This window comes from Sapajus apella, unplaced genomic scaffold (genome assembly GCF_009761245.1).
Source record: "Sapajus apella isolate SASKATOON/1434 unplaced genomic scaffold, GSC_monkey_1.0 scaffold21, whole genome shotgun sequence".
Lineage (NCBI taxonomy): Eukaryota > Metazoa > Chordata > Mammalia > Primates > Cebidae > Sapajus > Sapajus apella.
Window position 1 is genome coordinate 5875758 of NW_022436961.1, and position 24325 is coordinate 5900082.

General features: G+C 50.1%; 2 protein-coding genes across 2 annotated transcripts; both read left to right on the forward strand.

Annotated features, from left to right (window-relative positions):
- The first annotated feature begins 309 nt into the window (after positions 1-309).
- ADRB3 (adrenoceptor beta 3) lies at positions 310-3535 on the forward strand. The gene is made up of 3 exons (XM_032288237.1): positions 310-2072; positions 2608-2671; positions 2862-3535. Exons 1-2 carry the CDS (start codon positions 880-882, stop codon positions 2645-2647), a joined length of 1233 nt encoding a protein of 410 aa, XP_032144128.1. The 5' UTR covers positions 310-879; the 3' UTR covers positions 2648-2671; positions 2862-3535.
- Positions 3536-16826: 13291 nt separating this feature from the next.
- Positions 16827-23750, forward strand: GOT1L1 (glutamic-oxaloacetic transaminase 1 like 1). The gene is given in 10 exon segments (XM_032288019.1): positions 16827-17887; positions 18864-19045; positions 19994-20105; positions 20373-20482; positions 20689-20781; positions 20876-21026; positions 21845-22010; positions 22498-22640; positions 23558-23719; positions 23722-23750. Coding segments are annotated over 10 exon segments (1464 nt in total). The 5' UTR covers positions 16827-17571.
- The last annotated feature ends 575 nt before the right edge of the window (positions 23751-24325 follow it).

A 24325-nucleotide genomic window follows, 5' to 3' on the forward strand; every position in this document is an offset into this window, starting at 1 on the left:
TAGTGCCAAATCCAAATGCAAATCCAGGGCTAGCAATGAAAAAGACTTCCGAACCTACTAGTGGTTCGAGCCTGTAATTCCAGCTACTCAGGAGGTTGGGGCAGGAGGATGGCTTGAGCTCAGAAGTTCAAAGCCAGCCTGGGAAAAACAGAGACAGAGATCTACCCCCCAGAGAGAGAGACAGACAGAGAAAGAAACGGAGAGAGGAGAAGGGGGCGGGAGAGAGAGAGAGAACAAAGTTGGAAGGGAAGAGAAAGTAACTGAAATAGAAGGGAAAGGGGACAGATCTCATCCGGCTGAGGTCTTGGGAGAGGAGGTACTTGGTTGCTCTGTATTACTTAATCTAGAATACCTTAGGGGAGGCCACCCAAGTGGATGAGGGGATCCTTTTCTTGACTCCAGCGGGTTACCTTCCCTCTGACAGGGTAAAGGGCGAAGATGGGAGCCCTCTGGGACCTTCTGGGAAAGGAGGCACAGGGCTCCAGGAAGCCAGTGTCCGGGGAGTGCTGTGCTGAGTCCAGGGGCCTGGCCAGGGCAGGGGTGGACAGATTGTCTTAGAGGAGCCAGGGCGTCCCTTCCTCCAGATTTAGCTAAAGGAAACGTGGAACATCTCATTGGCCATCCTCCCCACTCTCCAATTCGGCTCCAGAGGCCCCTCCAGACTGTCCGCCGGCCGCTGCCCCTTTAAGCGCCGCACTCCTCCCCCAGCGGTGGCACAGAGGGAGTGGGGGTGAGGGGAGGCTGAGCGCTCACGCCCCGGACTGCTAGGGAAGATGGTCCAGGCTGGGGGAGTCGCTCTCAAGTCCCGCTGCCCCCGCCCTGAGCCAGGTGATTTGGGAAGCCCCCTTCTTTCCCTCCCAACCCCACGCGCCACCAGGGATGACTCCGTGGCCTCACGGGAACAGTACTCTAGCCCCGTGGCCGGACGTCCCTAATACCGCCAACACCAGTGGGCTGCCAGGGGTGCCGTGGGCGGCGGCCCTGGCCGGGGCGCTGCTGGCGCTGGCGGTGCTGGCCACCGTGGGAGGCAACCTGCTGGTCATTGTGGCCATCGCCCGGACGCCGAGACTCCAGACCATGACCAACGTGTTCGTGACTTCGCTGGCCACAGCCGACCTGGTGGTGGGACTCCTGGTGGTGCCGCCGGGGGCTACCTTGGCGCTGACTGGCCACTGGCCGTTGGGCGCCACTGGTTGCGAGCTGTGGACCTCAGTGGACGTGCTGTGTGTGACCGCCAGCATCGAAACCCTGTGCGCCCTGGCCGTGGACCGCTACCTGGCCGTGACCAACCCGCTGCGTTACAGCGCACTGGTCACCAAGCGCCGCGCCCGGGCAGCCGTGGTCCTGGTGTGGGTCGTGTCTGCCGCGGTGTCGTTTGCGCCCATCATGAGCCAGTGGTGGCGCGTAGGGGCCGACGCCGAGGCGCAGCGCTGCCACTCCAACCCGCGCTGCTGTGCCTTCGCCTCTAACTTGCCCTACGTGCTGCTGTCCTCCTCCGTCTCCTTCTACCTTCCGCTCCTAGTGATGCTCTTCGTCTATGCGCGGGTTTTCGTGGTGGCTACTCGCCAGCTGCGCTTGCTGCGCGGTGAGCTGCGCCGCTTTCCGCCCGAGGAGTCCCCGCCGGCTCCTTCGCGCACTCTGGCCCCCGCCCGCGCGGGGACCTGCGCTCTGGCTGAAGCGGTGCCCGCCTGCGGCCGGCGGCCCGAGCGCCTCCTGCCTCTCCGGGAACACCGGGCCCTGTGCACTTTGGGTCTCATCATGGGCACCTTCACTCTCTGCTGGCTGCCCTTCTTTCTAGCCAACGTGCTGCGCGCCCTGGGGGGCCCCTCTCTGGTCCCCGGCCCAGCCTTCCTCGCCCTGAACTGGTTAGGCTATGCCAACTCTGCCTTCAACCCGCTCATCTACTGCCGCAGCCCGGACTTTCGTAGCGCCTTCCGCCGTCTTCTGTGCCGCGGTGGCGCCTGCCTGCCCCTGGAGCCCCGCGCCGCCGCCTCCCCCGCCCTCGTTCCCCCTGGCGCCTCAGCCGCCCGGACCAGCCCCGCGCAGCCCAGGCTTTGCCGACAGCTCGACGGGTAGGTAACCGGGGCGAAGGGAACAGAGGCTCAGGGTCCGGAAGCCTGCGATGTCTCCGTGCGTATACTTGTTGAGTTTGGAGTTTCCTAGGAGAAGGTGGGACCTGGGATGGCTCTGCTTGAGAGAAGGAACGAGGAGTGGCGAACCAAAATGGGACCCAGGGCCCTTTCCTTTCAGGACACAGGTGCGCCATGGGAAAGCGCTGCGGTGTCCCGAGGACTCTGGCACTGCCTGGTTGGCTCTAGGGATTTTTTTTTTTTTTTTTTTTTTTTTTTTTAATAGAGACAGGGTCTCATCTCTGTCGCCCAGGCTGGAATGCAGTGGTGCGATGTCAGCTCACTGAAGAGCTCACTTTTGCAGGCCTGAGCCAGGGCGCCGGGTCGGCTCTAGTTTTGGTTTTCCAGCTCAGTTCTTTGCCCCCACTCCCACCCCGATTTCTGGCCATCTCTAGACCTGGCTCACACTTGAAGACAGGGCTAGTGCCCGCCCCTCCACCCCCCAAGCCCTTGGACTCAGTTCTGGGTTTTCTCAAAGGTTTGACGGCCGTGGAGGTGAGAATCCACTTCCGGTATGAAGTGCAGCTGTGAGTGAGGAGACTGTGAGTGCAGATTCGTGCCTGGGCTGGGTTGGAGTGGGGGTGGGGTGGGGCGTGTGTGGCCCGGTGGTGCCCTGGCGTTTTTGTGTAATTAAATGTGCGTTCCAGGGTCCCTGATCCCTGTCCCTCCCTTCAGTGCACCTGGTCCTCTCTTCACCCCAGGGGCTATTTCCGTTTTTGTTTTTTTTTTCAGGGCTTCCTGGGGAGTTTCTTAGGCCTGACGGACAAGAAGCAACAACTCGGTTGATCAGAACTTGTGGAAAGCCTCTAGCCTCTGTTCACAATGAATCCCATGGGATTTCCGGGCTGTGACACTCTACCCTCCAGAACCTGGCGACTGGGCCATGTGACCCGAGGGGGGAATCCTTACCAAGTGGGTTTTCACCATCCTTTCACTCTCTGAGAGATGTTTTCTAAACCCCACCCTTGAACTTCACTCCTCCCTCGGTGGTAGTGCCCAGCTGCCCTGGAGCAGCGAGCTGGCTTTGGTAGAGGGCACCCATCACCTGGCTCGCTTGTGCAGTCAGTGAGGGCTTAGGGCAAAGAGAGCGCCCCCGGTCCCATTCCTTCTGCCACCCAAACCCTGATGAGACCGCAGTGTTCTCCAGGCTCCATAGCCCAGGCTGAGAGTAGCAGGCTGGAAAAGACCAAGATTTGGGGTTTTGTCTCTAGTTCCCTCATTACGGCTCTCAAGCACTGGCCTCTCTCACTGTAGCCATGGAACGGCTCCGATCTACCTCACAGCAGTGTCAGAAGGTCTTTGTCAGGGTTTCGGGAGCTCCAGGTTCACAGGAAGGTGAACCATTAGAACACATTCCTTCTTTTCCTTTTGCAATCAGATGAATAAATATCACGGAACGCAGTTCATCCTTGGCCCCCTTTTTCTCCGTTTGTTTTCTTTTCATAATCCACTTACTCCCTTCCATTCCACTCTTCGCCGGCTTCTGACAGAGGCAGTAAATTAGGCCTAATCCTCGCCCTTTTCTTCCTAATCCTCATCAAATGAAATATAAAAAGTCTGTCTGGACGAAGGGGGTGAGTTTGAGCCTTTGATATCTTGCTCCCCCACCCTTCCTGAAACTCTTGGAATCCAGTTGCCATTGAGTAGCAAAGCCACGCCCCCTGCAGGACTTAGACAAAGTGCCCACAGGGGATGGGCTGGCTGTGGCCAGGCTCAGGGCAGGGGGCATTTGTCCCCTCCATGATAGAAGCCAGTGGTGGATTCATAAGGTCCCGTGGTCATCAGGAACGGATTTTGTTCACTGCCTTGTGGGGGGTGTGTGTGTGTGTGTGTGTGTGTGTGTGTGTGTAGGCACAAAGTTTGCTTGTGTTGGCCAAATGTCTTGTGTTATAAAGATATTCTGATGTTTCCCAGCCTTTCCACAACCTTCCTACTCCTCTTCCCGGGCTACCAAAATCTGTATTATCCTCTTAAATTAAAACTGAAGTTAACAAATTTGAGCCTGTTGATACATTTTTCTTTTATTCCCATTTTTATGAATCTTATCAGGTAGGTTTCCTATGGGAAGAAAATTTCTATGGAAATCATTAGATCATTTTGTGGGTTTCTATTTAAACTCCATGAGCCAAGACCGTTGTCCAGGCTGATTTATGGGATACTTCGTAAATCACAGATGTTTCGCGTGCTTGTGATGTAGTACGCAACGCGTTGTCTTGGTTCAGGGGCCCTAGAGTTATAAAATTCCATCTGCCCCCAGGAGGAGCTCGTTGGATTTCCACATATGGGTGTTTCTTGTGAATTGGACCTGGTCTGTGCTGCTCTCTTTTCTCCAGGAGCCCAGGCTTTATTTCTCAGGATGTTTGCATACAAAAGATGACTTTCTCTTTTTTAATTAGAGCAGGGTGAGATCTCTGGTGTCTGAGGTGTGCAAGATTTCTTGGCAAACACTCAACTTTGTGGCTCTTCGTGGAGGAGGAAGTCTTGCTTGATAAATAAGAGGCCCTCCTCTCCCCATCTCTGGGTATTCTCCCAACATCGCTGGATAAAGTTGGCCTGTCAGTGCCAGGCAGGGGAGAAAGATGATTTTGGAGGAGGGGCCGCTGGTTTGTAGACTTGTCCTTGAACGTTGTCCAGAGGCTCATCCTGCTCGAGTCTTGCTGGATGTGTCCGTGTGCCAGCTGTCGCACTCCTTTGTAGTGTTTAGTCTTGTGCTGGGGCTATGGATTCCATCTGCAGATTGTCAGATGGAATCTGGTCATTCCTCCAGCAACTTGTGGCCAGGTGTCAAGTGGAGGGAGATTTACATCCTTGGATGGGAGCAGGCTGCTTTTGCTAGCATGAGGCCTGAGCACTTGAACTGTAGAAGACAAACAGCTGGCCCCGGAACCCAGAGATGTGACAACTTCCAGGCCTATGAGAACAACAGAACCCCTGGAGCTGCTGGCCTCCCCAGAGTCTGTTAGTTGGAGCTGGGCATGGGACAGAAATGACAGGGAAGAAAGGGTTGATTTGGAGGAGGGAGAGGAGTGAGTTTTTTTATTTTTTATTCTTATTTTTGAGATGGAGTTTCACTCTTGTTGCCCAGGCTGGAATGCAATGGCGTGATCTCAGCTCACCGCAGCCTCCACCTCCCAGGTTCAAGCGATTCTCCTGCCTCAGCCTCCAGAGTAGCTGGGACCACAGGCATGCGCCACCACGCCTGGCTAATTTTGTATTTTTAGTAGAGATGAGAGTTCTCAATGTTGGTCAGGCTGGTCTTGAACTCCCGACCTCAGGTGATCTGCCCGCCTCGGCCTCCCAAAGTGCTGGGATTACAGGCATGAGCCATCAAGCCCAGCCTGAAGAGTGGTTTTTTTCTGAGCTGACATACCCTTTGCATCAAGTGGAACTGAAGGGAAACAGGCAGAATTTGGGTACAGGAGGATGTGGGGGGCTGACTTTCCCCGACTCTCTTCTGGGGAAAGGAGGTAAGTGCAGGCTTTGGTCCCTGGGCTGTAGTCCTATGCTGGCTGCATCCTCAACCCCTAGAGAGTAGGAGCAGCTCCTCTCCTCTGCATGTTTCTGTTGCACCCTACATGGTCCTGAGAGCACAGGGGAAGATGTGGAAATAGCGCTTCCTGCTGTTTCCATCCTAAAACAACAGCCTAGGTCCAGGCCCTTCGAAGGCCTCTTGGTGAAGGTATGTCTACACAGTGTCTGTATTTGGGTGTCTATCGAGAACAGGGAGGTTCATCCTCCCATGGCAAGTGCTGCTAATGCTCTCCCCATGAAATAAACCCTGGGTGTAGTCTGCCTCTGACCAGTGAGAAGCAGCTGAAGCATAACTTGGTTATGGCTGAGGCAGGAGAATTGCTTGAACCTGGGAGGTGGAGGCTGCGGTGAGCTGAGATCACGTCATTGCACTCCAGCCTGGGCAACAAGAATGAAACTCCATCTCAAAAATAAGAATAAAAAATAAAAAACTCACTCCTCTCCTCTCCTCCAACTCAACCCTTTCTTCCCTGTCATTTCTGTCCCATGCCCAGCTCCAACTAACAGACTCTGGGGAGGCCAGCAGCTCCAGGGGTTTAAGCATAATTTGGTTTAATTTGAGGCCAAGGCGGGCGGATCGCTTGAGGTCAGGCGTTCGAGATCAGCCTGGCCAACATGGCAAAGCTGTCTGTACTAAAAATACAAAAATTAGCCGGGCATGGTGGCGCACACCTGCAGTCTCAGCTACTTGGGAGGCTGAGGCAAGGAGAATTGTTTGAACCCTGGAGGGAGTTCAGAGGCTGCAGTGAGCCAAGATCAAACCACTGCACTCCAGCCTGGTTGAGACTCCATCTCAAAAAAAAAAAAAAAAAAAAAAAAAAAAGGCCAGGTGCAGTGGCTCGTGCCTGTAATCCCAGCACTCTGGGAGGCCGAAGTGGGTGGATCACCTGAGGTCAGGAGTTCAAGACTAGCCTGATCAACATGGAGAAACCCCATCTCTACTAAAATTACAAAAAAGATTAGCCGGGCATGGTGGTAGGCACCTATAGTCCCAGCTACTTGGTAGGCTGAGGCAGGAGAATCATTTGGATCGGTGGGGTGGAGGTTGCAGTGAGCCAAGATTTCGCCACTGCACTCCAGCCTGGGCAACAAGAGTGAAACTCCGTCTCAAAAAAAAAAAAAATAGTGACAAGGTAAAGGAGAGCCTCATATAAATCGAATAACTTCCTTGTTTTGACTCTCACTCTGTCTACCAGACTCAAGGTCCGTTTTCTTTTCTCTACACACCCTGCTAATAAGCAGTTAAGTGACAGTGAAACACTCAACAAGTCACTTAGCCTTTCTGTTTCTTTGCCTGTGAATCGACTGGAGATTACATGGTAGCTCTACTCAGCTCATGAGGCTGCTTTTGAAGACCCAGTGAGACACTGCCTGTGAAAGTGGTTTGGAAACTGAAAACTCTCCTCTGGTGTAAAGTGGTGGAATCAGCATCTGAAGCTCGGAGGAGTCCCAGACCTATTACAATTACAGCAGGTATCCCCAACCCCTGGGCCACGGACTGCTACTGGTCTGTGGCTTGTTAGGAACTGGGCCGCACAGCAGGAGGTGAGCGGAGGGGAAGTGAGCTTTACCAACTGAGCTCCGCCTCCTGTCAGATCCACGGCTGCATTAGATTTCCATAGGAGCTCGAACCCTAAAGTGAACTGCACATGCGAGGGATCTAGGTTGCGTGCTCCTTATGAGAATCTAATGCCTGATAATCTGAGGTGGAATAGTTTCATCCCAAAATCTTCTCCCCCATCCGTAGAAAAAATTGTCTTCCACCAAACCAGTCCCTGCTGTCAAAAAGATCGGGGATCACGGTGTTATAGGGTCTTACTCTGTCACCCAGGCTGGAGTTCAGGGGCACAATCACAGCTCACTGGAGCCCAAGCCTCCAGTTCAACTGATCCTCTCGTCTCAGCCTCCCAAGTGACTAGGACTACAGGCATGCACCACTACGCCCAGCTAATTAATTTTATTTTTTGTAGAGGCTGGATCTCACTATATTGCCCAGGCTGGCCTTGAACTCCTGGGCTCAAGAGATCCTCCTGCCTTGGGCCTCCAAAAGTGCTGAGATTCTGAGCGTGAGCCATTGTGCCTGGCCCTGGTTTTGCTCCCTGTATAGTTCTGCTTCTGTTGACAGCCTGGGTCTTGGACCCACTTGTCTTTGGTTATTGTGAGAACGCCCTGCCTGGTCTTTCTTCTGCAAGTTTGCACCCACCTCAGACTGACTCCTTTGGTTTTCTGTCCTGTTCACTATACATCTCCACCTCTGGCCCTGTTTCCATGTTCAGACCCTGTTCTGGTCCGATATTTTGCTCGTGGTCTGGACCACCCCATCAGTTGCTGATGGCAGCATTTACAATGAGAACAATGTTAAGAATGGGTAGGCCGGGCGTGGTGGCTCACCCCGGTAATCCCAGCACTTTGGGAGGCCGAGGTGGGTGGGTGACCTGAGGTCAGGAGTTCTAGACCAGCCTGGCCAACACGGTGAAACCCCATCTCTACTAAAAATACAGAAAATTAGCTGGGCATGGTGGTGAGCACCTGTAATCCCAGCTACACAGGAGGCTGAGGCAGGAGAATGGATTGAACCCAGGAGGCAGAGGTTGCAGTGAGCTGAGATTGAACCACTGCACTCCAGCCTGAGCAACAAGAAGAAAACTGCATCTCAAAAAAAGAAAGAATGGGTAGAAGATTTAGAACAGAAGGTATTTCCGGATGTCAGCATGTTATGGTCTACTCTGTAGGGGACTCATGAGAATGGGATCCTAAGGAACCAGAGAGAAGACAGAGGGTGGCATGTACTTTGCAAGGGCTGCCATGACAAAAGACTGCAAACTGGGTGGCCTAACACAAGAGCAACTTATTCTCTCACGGTGCTAGAGACTAGAAGTCCAAAATGAAGGCGTCAGCAGGGCCGTTCTCCCTGTGAGGCGGGAGGGGAGGATCCTTCCTGCCTCTTCTCGCATCCTGGTGGTTGTTGTAATCCTTGGGATTGTTTGGCTGGAGCTGTATCACTCTAACATCTCTCCCGTCTTCACAGGGCCTTCCCCTGTCTGTCTGTGCCCACATTTATCTCCTCTTCTAAGGACATCAGCCATTGGATCAGGGCTCAACCTAATCCAGCATGACCTCATTTAAACTTGGTTACATGTGCAAAGACCCCATTCCCAAATAAGGTCACATTCGCAAGTTCTGGGTGTTAAAACTTCAATACACTTTCAAGGGGACCCAATTCAACTCCTATGGGGAAGGGGGAGACACAATTTTTCCAGGCCTTTCCAAGCTGATCTTTTCCTGCTGCTTTAAACACACATTTTTTTTCCTTTTATTTCTTTTTCTTTTTTTTTCTTTTTTCTTTTCAAGACGGGGTTTCACCATGTTAGTCAGGCTAGTCTTGAATTCCTGACCTCAGGTGATCTGCCCGCCTTGGCCTCCAAAGTGCTTGGATTACAGGCGTGAGCCACCATGCCCAGCCTTTTTTTTTTTTTTTTTTTTTTTTTTTTTTGAGACAGAGTCTCACTCTGTCACCCAGGCTGGAGTGCAATGGCATGATCTTGGCTCACTGTAACCAATGCCTCCTGAGTTCAAGGCTCATGTCACCATGCCCAGCTAATTTTTGTATGTTTTGTAGAGATGGGGTTTCACCATGTTGGCTAGGTTGGTCTCGAACTCCTGACCTCAGGTGATCCTCCCACTTTGGCCTCCCAAAGTGCTGAGATTATAGTCTTGAGTCACTGTGTCCTGCCCAAACCCACACTTCTACAGCTCTGTTTCCTCCTATCACCAGCCAGGAGGGTGCCAAGGTGCTCCCCATTCCTGGATTTCCATTGCTGGACCTTTCCTCCCATCTCCCTGGGCCCAGACTGAAGGGGTTGTTTATTAAGTCAGACCTCGTGTTTGCTGTTCCCTGGAGTAGAGATTGCTGTCCACTCTCCGTTCTTCCCATTGTCCTGGAGTAGTAGAAAACTTAAGTTTTAGCTGGAAACACGGCTTCCTGACTAAAACAAGGCAGCCTCACTTGCAGATGGGCGTGGCCACAGGTGACTAAGTGTTACCAACAGAAGCGTGCAGCACTGGCTGGAATGCAGGTATGACGGTGAGAACTGAAGCAGCAGCCTATGGTCACAAGACGGCAATCATGCCATGGATGTCGGAAGAACCAGATGGAAGGAGGCTGGGTCTCTGGCAATGTGGGGCCACCATTTCTGCTCTGGACTGCTTATGTTTAAGACCCTTCAATGAAAGAAAAATAAACTTCTGGCATAGCTCATAGATCTCATACCCATTTCAAGGCCTTATATTATAGGCGTGGGCCACCGTGCCCGGCCAGAATTCATTTTCTTATAGTTGTAGAATTCACAGTGGCTCACTTCCTCTAGGCCAGCAGAAGTGTATCTCTGACTCCTGTTCCTGAGCCCTAGACCCTCTTTTAAATAAAAAACTCACCTTATTAAGTCAGGCCCACTCAGCACAATCTCCCTCTTTATTTGCTTAAAGTCAACTGATTAGGGACCTTAATTACATCTTCAAAATCCCTTCCTCTCTGCCATGTATCATAGTCCAAAAATAGCATCCCATCACCTTTGCCATATTCTACCGGTTAGAAGCAAGTTATGGGCCCCACCCACATTCACCGGAAGATTATATAAAGATGTGGGTAATTCCACAAAGCAAACCACTGGGCACAGTGACTCACACCTGTAATCCCAGGGCTTTGGGAGGCTGAGGTCGGAGGATTGCTTGAGGCCAGGAGTTTGAAATCAACCTGGGCAGCACAGAAAGACCCCATCTCTACAAAAAATTTTAAAGAAATTATCCGGTTACTGGTGGCATGTGCCTGTAGTCCCAGTTACTTAGGAGGCTGAGGTGGGAGGATGGCTTGAGCCCAGGAGGTTGAGACTGCAGAGAGCTATGATTGCAGCAGTGCACTTTAGCCTGGGCAACAGAGCAAGACCCTGTCTCTAAAAACACATGCACATACACAAAAACAGAAATAAACTTACATCTTGTTTAAGCCACAGTTTAGCCATTTTTCTTTGCTTTTTTAATAGTAGCTGACTCGAACAAATACACCAGCCAAGGGACGGGAAAGAAGGTTATATACCCTCTTTAGGGTATAGAGGTTATGCCTTCTCTGGGCAGAGGCATGGACATCTTCCTGGGTTCTGCAATGAATGTAGTTTAGGTTAATCCAGCTGTAAAGTGGCCTTGCTCTGGTGCCTCGCAGGGTACCTCTGATCTATGAGAACTGAGATCTCTCTAGAGTCTGAGTTCTTGTTGCACCTAAGACCACCAAGTCCGTCTCCTTGACATTGATTCTTATGTGGATAATTATCAATAAGTATACTAGCTTCCCGAGACTGCCAAAACAAATTACTACCACCTTGGAGGATCAAAACAACAGAAATGTATTCCCTCACAGTTCTGGAGGCCAGAAGTCTGAAATGAAGGTTTTGGCAGAGGTGGTTCCTCCTGGAGGCTCTGAGGGGAGAATCCGATCCATGCCCCTGATGGCTCCTAGCTTCTGAGGGCTCTGACAGTCCTTGGCATTCCTGGGTTTGTAGACACGCCACTCCAATCGCCACTTCTAGCTTCAATTCATGTGGCTTTCCCTGTGTCACTGTGTGTCTTCTCCTTTCTGTCTCTCTCTCTCTTTTTTTTTTTTTTTGGTGACAGTCTTGCTCTGTTGCCCAGGCTGGAGTGCAGTGGTGCAATCTCGGTTCACTGCAACCTCCACCTCTTAGGTTCAAGTGATTCTCATGTCTCAGCCTCTCGAGTAGCTAGGATTACAGGCGCGTGCCACCACACCTGGCTAATTACTACATTTTTACTAGATATGGGGTTTCACCATATTGGCCAAGTTATCTCGAACTTCTGATCTCAAATGATTTGCCCTCGGCCTCCCAAAGTGTTTTTTTTTTTTTTTTTTTTTAAGTTTTTAAAAGATTTCGAGATGGGGTCTCACTTTGTCACCCAGGTTGGAGTGCAGTGGTGCAATCATAGCTTACTGCAGCTTCAGTCTCCTAGGCTCAAGCAATCCTCCCACTTCAGCCTCCCGAGTAGCTGGGACTACAGGCCCACACCATCACACCAGGCTAACATTTTTATTTTTCTAGATGGAGGGTCTCACTATGTTGCACAGGCTGGATTTGAACTCCTGACCTCTTGCCTCGGCCTCCCAAAGTACTAAGATTATAGGTGTGAGCCATGGTGCCCAGCCATTTCTGTCTCTTATAAAGACACCTCTCATTGGATTTGGGGCCCATCCCAGTGCAGCATGATATCAACTCAAGATCCTCACCTTAATTACATCTTCAAAGACCTTTCTTTCAAATAAAGTCACATTCTGAGGTTCCAGGTGAACATACCTCACCCACTACAGCGAGAGACACTTGTGAGCCCTTTAACTGAGAATTCTGGTCTCAGAAGTTTAGCATCCACCCCAATCACCACCACACAACCAGGAAAGGGCTGTTTTCTCCAGAAGCTCTTGGACTCTGGTAAACAGAATTCTGAGATGACCCCCAATTCTCAGTGACCTCCAATGACCCACATCTTTGTATAATCTTCTGATGAATGTGAGTGGGGACCATAACTTGCTTCTAACCAGTAGAATATGGCAAAGGTGATGGGATGCTATTCCTGGACTATGATACATGACAGAGAGGAAGGGACTTTGAAGATGTAATTAAGGTCCCTAATCAGTTGACTTTAAGCAAATAAAGAGGGAGATTGTGCTGAGTGGGCCTGATTTAAGAAGGTGAGTTTTTTATTTAAAAGAGGGTCTAGGGCTCAGAAACAGGAGTCAGAAATATACTCCTGCTGGCCTAGAGGAAATGAGCCACTGTGAATTCTACAACTATAAGAAAATGAATTCTGGCTGGGCGCAGTAGCCCACGCCTGTAATCCCAGAACTTTGTGAGGGCAAGGTGGGTGAGTCACTTGAGATCAGGAGTTCAAGACCAGCCTGGCCAACATGATGAAACTCCATGTCTACTAAAAATACAAAAAAACTGTCTGGGTGTGGTGGCAGGTCCCTGTAATCCCAGCTACGTGGGAGGCTGAGGTAGGAGAATCGCTTGAATTTGGGAGGCGGGGGTTGCAGTGAGCTGAGATCATGCCACTGTACTCCAGCCTGGGTGATTGTTTAAAAAAAACAAAAAACAAAAAACGATATTGCCAACAACCACAGGAGCTAGGAGGAGGACACTGAGCCTCAGGTGAGACCATACCCCTAATCAACATCTTGATTGCAGCCTGGGAGACCCTGAGCAGAAGATCCAGCTAACCCATACCTGAACTTTGGACACATGGGAACTGTGAGAAAATAAATTGTTGGCCGGGAGCAGTGGCTCACGCCTGTAATCCCAGGACTTTGGGAGGCCAAGGTGGGCGGATCACTAGGTCAAAAGATCAAGACCATCCTGGTCAACATGGTGAAACCCTATGTCTACTAAAAATACAAAAATTAGCCGTGTGTGGTGGTGCATGCCTGTAGTCCCAGCTACCCGGGAGCTTGAGGCAGGAGAATTGCTTGAACCCAGGAGGCGGAGGCTGCAGTGAGCCAATATTGCACCACTGCACTCCAGCCTGGCAACAGAGTGAGACTCCATCTCAAAAAAAAAAGAAAGAAAGAAAATAAATGTGTTCTTCTAAGCTGCTGAGTTTGTGGTAATTTGTCACACACAGCAGAAAATGAACACACACTATACTACACGATTCTGCCTGAGGCTGCTCTTTCTAGCAGTCCTTCTCTCACAGTGCTTTTTTCTCCCCCTTTCTTTTTTTGACAGACTCTTGCTCTGTTGCCCAGGCTGGAGTGCAGTGGTGCAATCACAGTGCATTGAAGCCTCGACCTCCCAGGCTCAAGTGATCTTCCCACCTCAGCCTCTCAAATAGCTGGGACTACAGCACACACCACCACTCCTGGCTGATTTTTTTGTAATTTTTGTAGAGATGGGGTCTGACTATGTTGCCCACGCTGGTCTCAAATTCCTGGGCTCAAGCAATCCTTTTGCCTCAGCCTCCCAAAGCACTGGGATTATAAACATTAGCCACCGCTCATGGCCAGGCAGTGTTTTCAAAGGTGCCCCTTCAACTGAAGACACGCTGGGATGACAAGCTCAGGAAGATCCCCTTGCAATGATCTGCAGCTCTCTTTGAAGCCCTCCTCTTAGTCAGTTTCACGTTGCTCTAAAACCATACCTGAGGCTGGGCAATTTATAAAGAAAAGAGGCTAATATAACTCACATTTCTGCAGGCTGAGAAGTTTAAGGGCATGGCCCTGGCTACTGGTGAAGAGCTTTTGTGCCGTGTCACATGACAGAGAAGATCAAAGGAGTGGATATGCAGGAAGAGGGGAAAACCTGAGGGGAATCCTGGCTTTATAACATCCCACTCTGTCGGGAACTCACCCACTCCTGCAAGAACTAATTCAGTCTCATGAGAGTCAGAATTCACTCACTCCTGTCAACAACAGCACCAAGCCATTCATGAGGAATCCACCCCATGACCCAAACACCTCCCACAAGGTGCCCCCTCCCAATGCTGCCATATTGGGGATCAAATTTTAACTTGAGTTTGGGTGAGAACAAACAATATTAAAACCCTGGCAGGCTTATCTGGGACTCCTGCTTCCATGTCCCAGGAACAGGATCTCTGCATGCCCCTCGTTTGCTCCTGAGGGAACAACCAGTGATCCCAAGATTCCATGGTCCATATACACCTTTTAAGTAATTTAAGGCCAGGTGCAGTGGTGTACGGCAGTAATCCTAGTGTTCTGGGAGACTGAGATGGGAGGATTGCTTGAGACCAGGAGTTTGAGACCAGCCTGGGCAACATACTGAGACCAAGTCTCTACAACAAATAGAAAAATTAGGCAGGCATGGTGGTGTGTGCCTTTAGTGGAAGCTTCTGGGGAGGCTGAGGTGGGAGGATTATTTGAGCCTGGGAGGTCAAGCCTGCAGTGAGCTGTGATAAAGACACAGCACTCCAGCCTGGGTGACAGAGCAAGGCCCTGTCTAAAAAAAAGAAAGAAAGAAAAGAATAGAAAGAAAAAGAAAGTAAGAAATTGAGGAGCTAGAGGTTCAGAACTCATTCATCACAATTTCATTTCTGAGCTGCCAGTGAGGAGCCACACCATGGTTCCCAAAATCTCTTGATCAGGAAACGAGATGAAACATGGCTGTGGATATTCCCAGAAGGGAGTGGGGACAGGCCACTTCTTCCCAGAGGAGAGGAATGGGAATGGGAGAGCTCTGCTCCAGTCGGCGCCAGTCTCTAGTTTCTCTTCCAATCATGGGTCACGTGGCCAAGCCTGTCCTTCTGGGGCCTCCCCTTGGGCCTGAGTCTGAATCCAATTGACGCTGGAAGACTCTCCCAGAGCGACAAGGAGAGGTACAGGAGGAATAAGATAGTTGCTTTTTTAGTGGAGAAATTCCTACCATTTTTTTTTTTTTTTTGAGAGAGCGTCTCACTCTGTTATCCAGGCTGGAGTATAGTGATGCAATCTCAGCTCACTGCAACCTCTGCCTCCGGGTTCAAGTGATTCTCCGGCTTCAGCCTCCTGAGTACCTGGGATTACAGGTGCCCACCATCATGCCCAGCTAATTTTTGTATTTTTAGTAGAGATGGGGTTTCACCATGTTGGCCAGGCTGGTCTCGACCTCAGGTGATCCACCCGCCTTGGCCTCCCAAAGTGCTGGGATCACAGGCGTGAGCCACCATGCCTGGCCTAATTTTTGTATTTTGCTAGAGACAGGAAGTGCCTGTAATCCTAGCAGATGGGGTTGCTGAGGTGGGAGGATGGCTTAAGGCCAGGAGTTTGAGACCAGCCTGGGCAACACAGCAAGATCCTACCTCTGCAAAAAATTTAAAAAAAATAAGGGCTGCAGAGAATTCTATTGTATGGATATCATTATTAATTTAAACATTCCTTCAGTAATTGGCATTTGGTTTATTTGCAAACAAAACTGACATGTAGATTCCTTAAGTGTGCATCATTTAACACATGTGCTGCATCCATGCCCCCTTTTTTTTCAAAATGGAGTTTTGCTCTTATTGCCCAGGCTGGAGTGCAATGGCTCAATCTCGGCTCACTGTAACCTCCACTTTCCTGGTTCAAGCAGTTCTCCTGACTCAGCCTCCTGAGTAGCTGGGTCTACAGGTGCGTGTCACCACACCTGGATAATTTTTCTGTTTTTTGTAGAGATGGGATTTAACCATGTAGGTCAGGCTGGTCTCGAAGTCCTGACCTCGTGAACCGCCTGTATCGGCCTCCCAAAGTGCTGGGATTACAGGTGTGAGCCACCTCGCCCAGCCATTCTTTTTTTTTTTTTTTTTAAGACAGGATCTCACTCTGTCAGCCAGGCTGGAGTGCAGTGCTATGATCATAGTTCAAAGCAGCACCACCACGCCCAGCTAATTTGTAAATTTTTTGTGGAGATGGGAGGGTTCTCTCTGTTGCTCAGGCTGGTCTTGAACTCCTGGCCTTAAGTGATCCTCCTGTCTCAGTCTCCCAAAGCGCTAGGATTCCAGCTGTGAGGCACTATGCCCGGCTGGGGCTGACCCTCTGTATGCCTAAATCAGGCAATCATTGGCCACCCCTGTTGGTGGGGGTGTTTCTAGGCTAGCTGACTCCTGCCAGACAAGTGCAATTCTCCAGAGAACACAGGCATCTAAGCCCTGACCACCATCGAATCACCAGCTGGGACCGGCACATTGGTGGTGAAGGTCCTCTGGGTGAGACACCAACAGTGTTTGCAACAATCATTTAAAGAGTTATTTAATATCAGGCTGGGTGCAGTGGCTCACACCTGTAATCCTAACATTTTGGGAGGCTGAGGCAGGGGGATCATTTGAGGTCAGGAGTTCAAGACCAGCCTGGCCAACATGTCGAAACTCTGTACTAAAAATGCAAACAACGAAAAAAAAAAAAATTAAGCTGGGCGTTGTGACAGGTGCCTGTAATCCCAGCTACTCGGGAGGCTAAGGCAGGAGAATCTCTGAAACCTGGGAGGTGGAGGTTGCAGTGAGCCGAGATCATGCCACTGCACTCCAGCCTGGGGAATGAGAGGGAGACTCTGTTTCAAAGAAAAAAAAGAGTTGTTAAACATCAAAAAGAAAAGAAAGCAACATGCAGACTGACTCTATAGAGGCTGACTCTTTTCTCCTCTTAGTCTCTGCTCTCTACACTCACTAGTCGGCCATCACTGAAACTTAATAAATGGCCAGGTGTGGTGGCTCACACCTGTAATCCCAGAACTTTGGGAGGCCAGGAGTTCGAGGTCAGCAACACCCCAAGACTCTTAAAAACAAACAAACAAACAAACAAATGTATATAGAAGTCTTGGTTCTAGATAACTGAGAGAAATGGAAGTGGCTTAGTGAGTTGCTGATCATATTACTTCTAATAATAGAATTCTTTATTAAAACAACTATGGAAGAAAACAGTGCTTTCTTTCTATTCTTTTAAAAATCTGGAGCACTTTGCAAAATGGAAATTAATGCCTTGACTTGCATTCCTATGTGATCTGGGATTTTCACTTCTGCAGGGAAAGCCCCACTTGGCTTATTGGCTGCCTGCCTTGCCCTATGTCTTTTTTTTTTTTTTTTTTTTTTGGTTTGTTTCAATTTGTATAAATGTGTGGAGTACAGATATAATTTTATTAGATGCATACATCGTATAGTGCTGACGTCAGGGCTTTTAGGGTAATCATAATCCCAATAATGTACATTGTATCTGTTAAGTAATCTCCCATTATCTTTGCCCTGTCTTCTAAGCAGCTGGCTTGTTATTTTGGATTGAGCCACTTGGGGCTAGAGAAGAGAAGGCAGGGAGTGAGGGAAAGGTGCTTGGGAATTCCAGGAGATTGTTATCCTGCCCTGGCTGCTCTCTCAGGGGATTCTCCTCAAGTACCCTGGAATGTTCCCGTGGCCCCTGTGGATCGCCACCACGAAGATCATGAGGTTCTGTTGCCCTGGCAACCAGTTGTCCAGCGCCTCTGCACTGGAGCTGCCAAGGTGCCAGGAAGAGGCAGGATTGCCCGGTCTTGGAGGAAGACTTCTGGGTAGAAGCGGCACACAGGAGCAGAGACACAGTCTTGGCTCCAATTTCATCTCAGTTATGCCCACCCTTTCCGTGTTCATGGATGTGCCCTTCGTCCACAAGCTAGAGGGCAACTTGTTAAAGGCCTACAAACAAGATGATTACCCCAACAAGATGTTCCTAGCCTATAAAGGTAGATGCCTAGCAGTTCTGGAGTATAAGACTTAAGGGATGGGAACTGCCTCTAGGAGGACAGTGGTCCCTGCTGCAGTGGGAGGGGTGTGGCCCAAGCTTCCGTGGGAGGAACGGTCTTTCCTTGTTAACAGAATTGCCCAGTGGGGAAAAGCGAAGAGAAGGTCCCACGTCGTTCCATGCTCTCTGCCCTTCTCTGGGAGCTTCTAGCGGTTTGGCGAGAGCTATATCCTCTTCCACAGCTCAATGCTTGGGGGACTGCATGGCCATCCCACACTTCTTCAGCCTCTTCTCTCTCTCTCTTTCTATTCTTGAACCAAGAATGGTTCCCCAAATTGAGCCTTATGATACGCAACTGGGTCTCCCCACTGTGAAAGTCAGGGTTACCTTTATTTAGCTTTCATCTATCTATAACTCATTTTGCATTGATTTTTTTTTTTTTTTTGGAGATGGGACCTCACTCTGTTGCCAAGCTAGAGCACGGTGGCAAGATCTCAGCTCACTGCCACCTTTGCCTCCTGACCTCAAACCATCCTCCTGCCTCAGCCTCTTGCCCAGCTGGGATGACAGGCACTGGCCACCAGGTCTGGCTGTTCTGTGTTTTTTTGTAGAGGCAGGGTTTTATCATGTTGGCAAGGCCAGTCTCGAACTCCTGAACTCAAGTGATCTGCCCACCTTGGCCTCCCAAAGTGCTGGGATTACGGGCCTGAGCCACCCATCCTGGGCTTGTATAATTTTTAACCTTTAAAATGGCATAGGTTTCAGTTGTCATTTTAAAAAAGACAAAAATAATACACATTTACTAACAGCATATTGTTTTTATCAAGGAGAAAACAAAAGGGAAAGTTTTCTTTTCACAAAGACCTTCCCAATGCCCCAGGGAGTCCAGGGCAGACTTGTTTGCGGGCTGTCTGCAGAGCTCAGCCCCCGGGTCCCAAACCAAGCACCTGATGCTCCCTCTGTGGTCTTCCTCACAGTCTGCATGACAAATGAAGGCCATCCCTGGGTTTCTTTCGTGGTGCAGAAGGCCCGACTCCAGATTTCACAGGATCCCTCCCTGAATTATGAGTACTTGCCCACAGTGGGCATGAAGTCATTCATCCAGGCCTCTCTGGAGCTCCTCTTTGGAAAGCACAGCCAAGCCATCATGGAGAACAGGGTGAGAAGCGGGCCCTCCCCGACTCATCCTGACACAGAGAGTGGGGAACTGGGCCTGCACAACCTCAAACCCAAAAGGGACCTTGGAGGACCCCCAGTATGGATAAGGGGGACACCTGAGGCACAGAGAGTCCACAGCTTTAGCTGTCAAAGGGTAGAGTAAGGATCGGAATCCCAATCCAGTTGTATTCCCACCTGCTCATACTGCTGATTTGGAAGCTCTTTCAAGAGAGAAATGATCTGAATAGGAGGCGATGTCAGTATTCCCATTACTGTCTTATTTTTTAATTTATTATATACATTTTTTGAGACTAAGTCTCACTCCATCATCCAGGCTAGAGTGCAGTAGTATGATCTTGACTCACTGCAACCTCCACTCCGCAGGTTCAAGTGATTCTCATGCTGCAGCCCCCTGAGTAGCTGGAGTCACAGGCATGCGCCACCACGCCTGGCTAATTTTTGTGTTTTTGTTAGAGACAGGGTTTCACCATGTTGGCCAGGCTGCTCTCAAACTCCTGGCCTCAGAGGATCTGCCTGCCTCAGCCTCCCAAAGTGCTGGGATTACAGGCATGAGCCACCACGCCCAGCCTCCCTTACTGTTTTAGAGAGTTATTTCTGTTTATTTCTATTTATTTATTTATTTTGAGACAGAGTCTCACTCTGTGGCCCAGGCTGGAGTGTAGTGGCCTGATCTCGGCCCACTGCAGCCTCCACCTCCCGGGTTCAAGTGATTCTCTTGCCTCAGCCTCTTGAGTAGCTGGGATTACAGGCGCCTGTCACCACATCCAGCTAATTTTTTTTATTTTTAGTAATGACAGGGACCAGACTGATCTCGAACTCCTGACCTCAGGTGATCCACCCTCTTCGGCCTCCCAAAGTGCTGGGACTACAGGTGTGAGCCACCACGCCCACTGCACCCGGCCTATTTCTGTCTATTTCTTGCTGGCAGGTAGGGGGTGTACACACCGTTGGTGACAGTGGTGCCTTCCAGCTTGGGGTCCAGTTTCTCAGAGCTTGGCATAAGGATGCTCGAATAGTTTACATCATCTCTTCTCAAAAAGGTGAGTCTTACCTAAGATGAGGGCGACAGCAAATCCCCATTCCCTGTTCTGAATCCTCACCCAATTGCTGTCTGCACCGTTATCCCCCATTCTCTGTCACGAGCAAAATGGTGGACAAGCCAAGCTATTTATGTCCTTTTCCTGTTAATGTCCCACCTTCAGCCAGTGACTCTCAGCCCCACACTCCAGTACCTCTGTTTCCGTCTGTTTCCCATGTACCAGCTGTGTTCCCACAGAGCTGGTACATGGGAAACTGTGTTCCCACAGAACTGCATGGACTCGTCTTCCAGGACATGGGCTTTACAGTTTATGAATACTCCATCTGGGACCCCAAGAAGCTATGCATGGACCCCGACATACTCCTCAATGTGGTGGAGGTAGAGAAACTCCTCCCCAGATCTGACTTACAGCCTAAGGTTCCTCTCCTCCCCATGCCCCTTAAATCATCCAAGCCCTTTTCCAGGTTTGAATTTGCCTGGCCCTTCAATGGTAACTAACATGGAAGAGCACTTTATCCCCAAATGCCCTGGGGCTGCCACTCCTGGGTAGGGGAAGTACCTGATGAGACCGTCTCTACCTACAGCAGATCCCACGTGGCTGCGTCCTTGTGATCGGGAACATTATCGACTGCAAGTTGACACCAAGTGAGTGGGCGAAGTTGATGTCCATGATAAAGGTAAACCCAATCTCCCGCCTGACCTTCCTGTCTTTTAATCTCTGCTCTCTCCTCCATCCGACTCATTCTTTCTTTCTTCTCCTTTCTCCTACAGAGCAAGCAGATATTCCCATTTTTTGATATTCCCTGTCAAGGTTTATACACCAGTGACTTGGAAGAAGATACAAGAATCTTACAATACTTTGTGTCTCAAGGCGTTGAGTTCTTCTGCAGCCAGTCTCTGTCCAAGAATTTTGGCATTTATGGTATGGTACAGGCAGAAGGAGAGGGGAGGGTCTGTTGTGAAATGGCGCTGTGTTCACAGCACAGTGATGTTTTCCATAGCTCATCCTCTGGAGGGAGCCACAGACTCCAGGGAGGGCACGTACGGAGGCAGAAGTGGGGAGCACTGAGCTAGAATTTGGTTGTTACTACATCTGGTCACTTGTCCCAGCTCAGCTTAGATAATTTCACCCTCAGGACTTTGTTTCCTCAACTATGAGATGAGAGGGTGGGGCTGGCATCGTGGTTGACACCTGTAATCCCAGTCCACGCCTCCCGGTCCCTCCTTTGGGAGGTCGAGATTGGGTGGTCACTTGAGGCTGGGAATTTAAGACCAGCCTGGGCAACACAGTGAGACCCTGTCTCTACAAACAATTAAAAAAATTAGCCGGGCATGGTGGTACACACCGGTAGTCCTAGCTACCCGGGAGGCTGAGGCAAGAGGTTCACTTAAGCCCAGGAGGTTGAGGTTGCAGTGAGCTATGATTCCACCATTGCACTCTAGCCTGGGCAACGGAGAGAGACGGTCACTTAGAAAACAACAACAGCAACAAAAATAAAAATAAAGATAATAGAACTTAGCGATCTTGCAAGTTCTGTCCTCCTTTAAGACTCTGACTTACGGATACTTTTGCTGGAAGGAGAGCCTCTGGTAACTTCCAGGAGCCTGAATACTGTCCTGGCTGGGCTGCAATGAGGGTCTCATGGTTCAACCTTTTCTTCTACGAGGTTAGAGGTTGAGGTCTAGGTGGAGGCCTTGGGAGTGGAGGAAGGGGCTGAGGCTGTCTTCTCAACGCTGCAGATGAAGGAGTGGGGATCCTAGTGGTGGTGGCCGTCAACAACCAGCAGCTGCTGTGCGTCCTCTCCCAGCTGATGAGATTAGCCCAGGCCCTGTGGCTAAACCCTCCCAACACGGGTGCACGGATCATCACCTCCGTCCTCTGCAACCCGGCTCTGCTGGGAGACTGGTAAGGGTGAGGGCTGGAGCAGGAAGGGATGAGAGAGGCCCTGGGTGCCTGCAGACGTGCTGATCCCCGGATTCAGCAGGGTGCTTCTCTCTTGCCCATGTGGCCTCTTTGCTCCATCCATTAATCAGCATTGACTGAGGACCTGATGTGTACCAATGGCAGTGGCTATGCCAAGGGTTGCCTTAGGGGACAGAGTGATAGGACATTTATTTTGTACCTAGGCCAATGAGTTATCTGAACTCTTCTAGATTGCTCGGGGACATTAGACAGCATCAGGGGCTTGCAACTCTGGCAAAACCTGCCAGGGAGCCTCCTTGGCTTGCTTGAGTTAACATGGGATCAAACCTCCCTCCCACTCTTAGCCATCCCAGAGCCTCAGGCACTCTGCTGGGGGCCTTTGAAGGTAAGAAGAGTGGACTGGCAAGAAGGGAGGTTTGAGAGCAAAGGGGACCTCACACCCTTCTTTCTCATTGTCCTTTCTTGGTAGGAAGCAGAGTCTAAAAGACGTTGTAGAGAAAGCCATGCTAACTAAGGAAAAAGTGAAGGAGAAGCTCCGGCTCTTGGGAACCCCTGGCTCCTGGGGTCACATCACTGAGCAGAGTGGGACCCATGGCTATCTTGGACTCAACTGTAAGGGTATAGGGAGTGGGTGTCCCCCCTTTCTGAACTTTGGCCTGTATTTGAGCATTAAACTTCCCTGTCTAGGTGACCAGTTCCTAGCTTCACTCCAGATTTTGATTCTGTCCTCTGGAAAATGGGCTGCTTTAAAGACGCTTCTGGATCCTCAGAAGTACTGACACTCCCTGTCCTTCATAAACCAGCCTGGGTGCTGGGCGAGGTGGCTCACACCTGTAATCCCAGCACTTTGGGAGGCTGAGGCAGGTGGATCACCTGAGGTCAGGAGTTCGAGATCAGCCTGGCCAACATGGTGGAACCCCATCTCTACTAAAAAAAAAAAAAACTACAAAAATTAGGAGAGCGTGCTGGCACATCCTGTAATCTCAGCTACTTGGGAGGCTGAGGCAGGGGAATCACTTGAACCTGGGAGGTGGAGGTTGCAGTGAGCCGAGATCACACCATTGCACTCCAGCCTGGGCAACAAGATGCAGTTTTGAAACTGCATCTTGGCCGGGCGCGGTGGCTCAAGCCTGTAATCCCAGCACTTTGGGAGGCCGAGGCGGGTGGATCACGAGGTCAAGAGATCGAGACCATCCTGGTCAAAATGGTGAAACCCTGTCTCTACTAAAAATACAAAAAATTAGCTGGGCATGGTGGCGTGTGCCTGTAATCCCAGCTACTCAGGAGGCTGAGGCAGGAGAATTGCCTGAACCCAGGAGGCGGAGGTTGCGGTGAGCCGAGATCGCGCCATTGCACTCCAGCCTGGGTAACATGAGTGAAACTCCGTCTCAAAAAAAAAAAAAAAAAAGAAACTGCATCTCAAAAATAATAAATAAATAAATAAATAAATAAATAAAATAAACCAGCCTGGGCTAGAGGGGAATTTGAGATGGCCAGTGTCAGGATCTGAGACCTTGCCATGACTGCAGTCCAGCAGGTGGAATACCTGGTCAGGAAGAAGCACATCTACATCCCCAGGAACGGTCAGATTAACTTCAGCTGTGTCAATGCCAACAACATACATTACATCACTGAGAGCATCAATGAGGCTGTCCTCTTCACAGAAAGCTCAGAGAAGTGCCTTCCAAAGGAAACAAACCCCTGATTGGAATAAAACTTTAGTCTTTGCAAAAATCTTGTGCTGATTATTTATTGCTACATTTCATTTTTTTACAAAACACTTTGTTCGTTTATTTATGAAGCAATGGTGTGGCCTCGGGGTGGGGGGAGAGAGAGAGAGACACACACACACACACACACAGAGAGAGAGAGAGAGAGGGAGAGAGAAAGGCCCAGAAGGAAGGGTCATTGGCCATCTCATATTAATTGAGCACCTACTACATTAAGGCCCTGAGCTGGCTATGAAAGGGAGTGCAAAAAGCAGGTACGATCCAGTCTGTTTTCTCAGACACTTAGAGTCTAGTTGGGGGACAAGCCTTACTCACATAAAACACTTAAGCAACATTTTAAGGCTGAATGTAATAGAAGTCACAGCAGATTGTATAAACTGAAAATGTGTCAGGAATTTAGAAAAGAAAGACTTCAATGTGGGCCAGAATAGATGGGGAGCATCTCATGAGGAGGTAGGACTTGGCTGGGATATTGATAGATGGATGAATGGATTGGATGCATAACAACTAATGGAAGCTGGAAGGATATCCTAGGTCAATAACAACTTGAGCAAGCGTCACTGACAT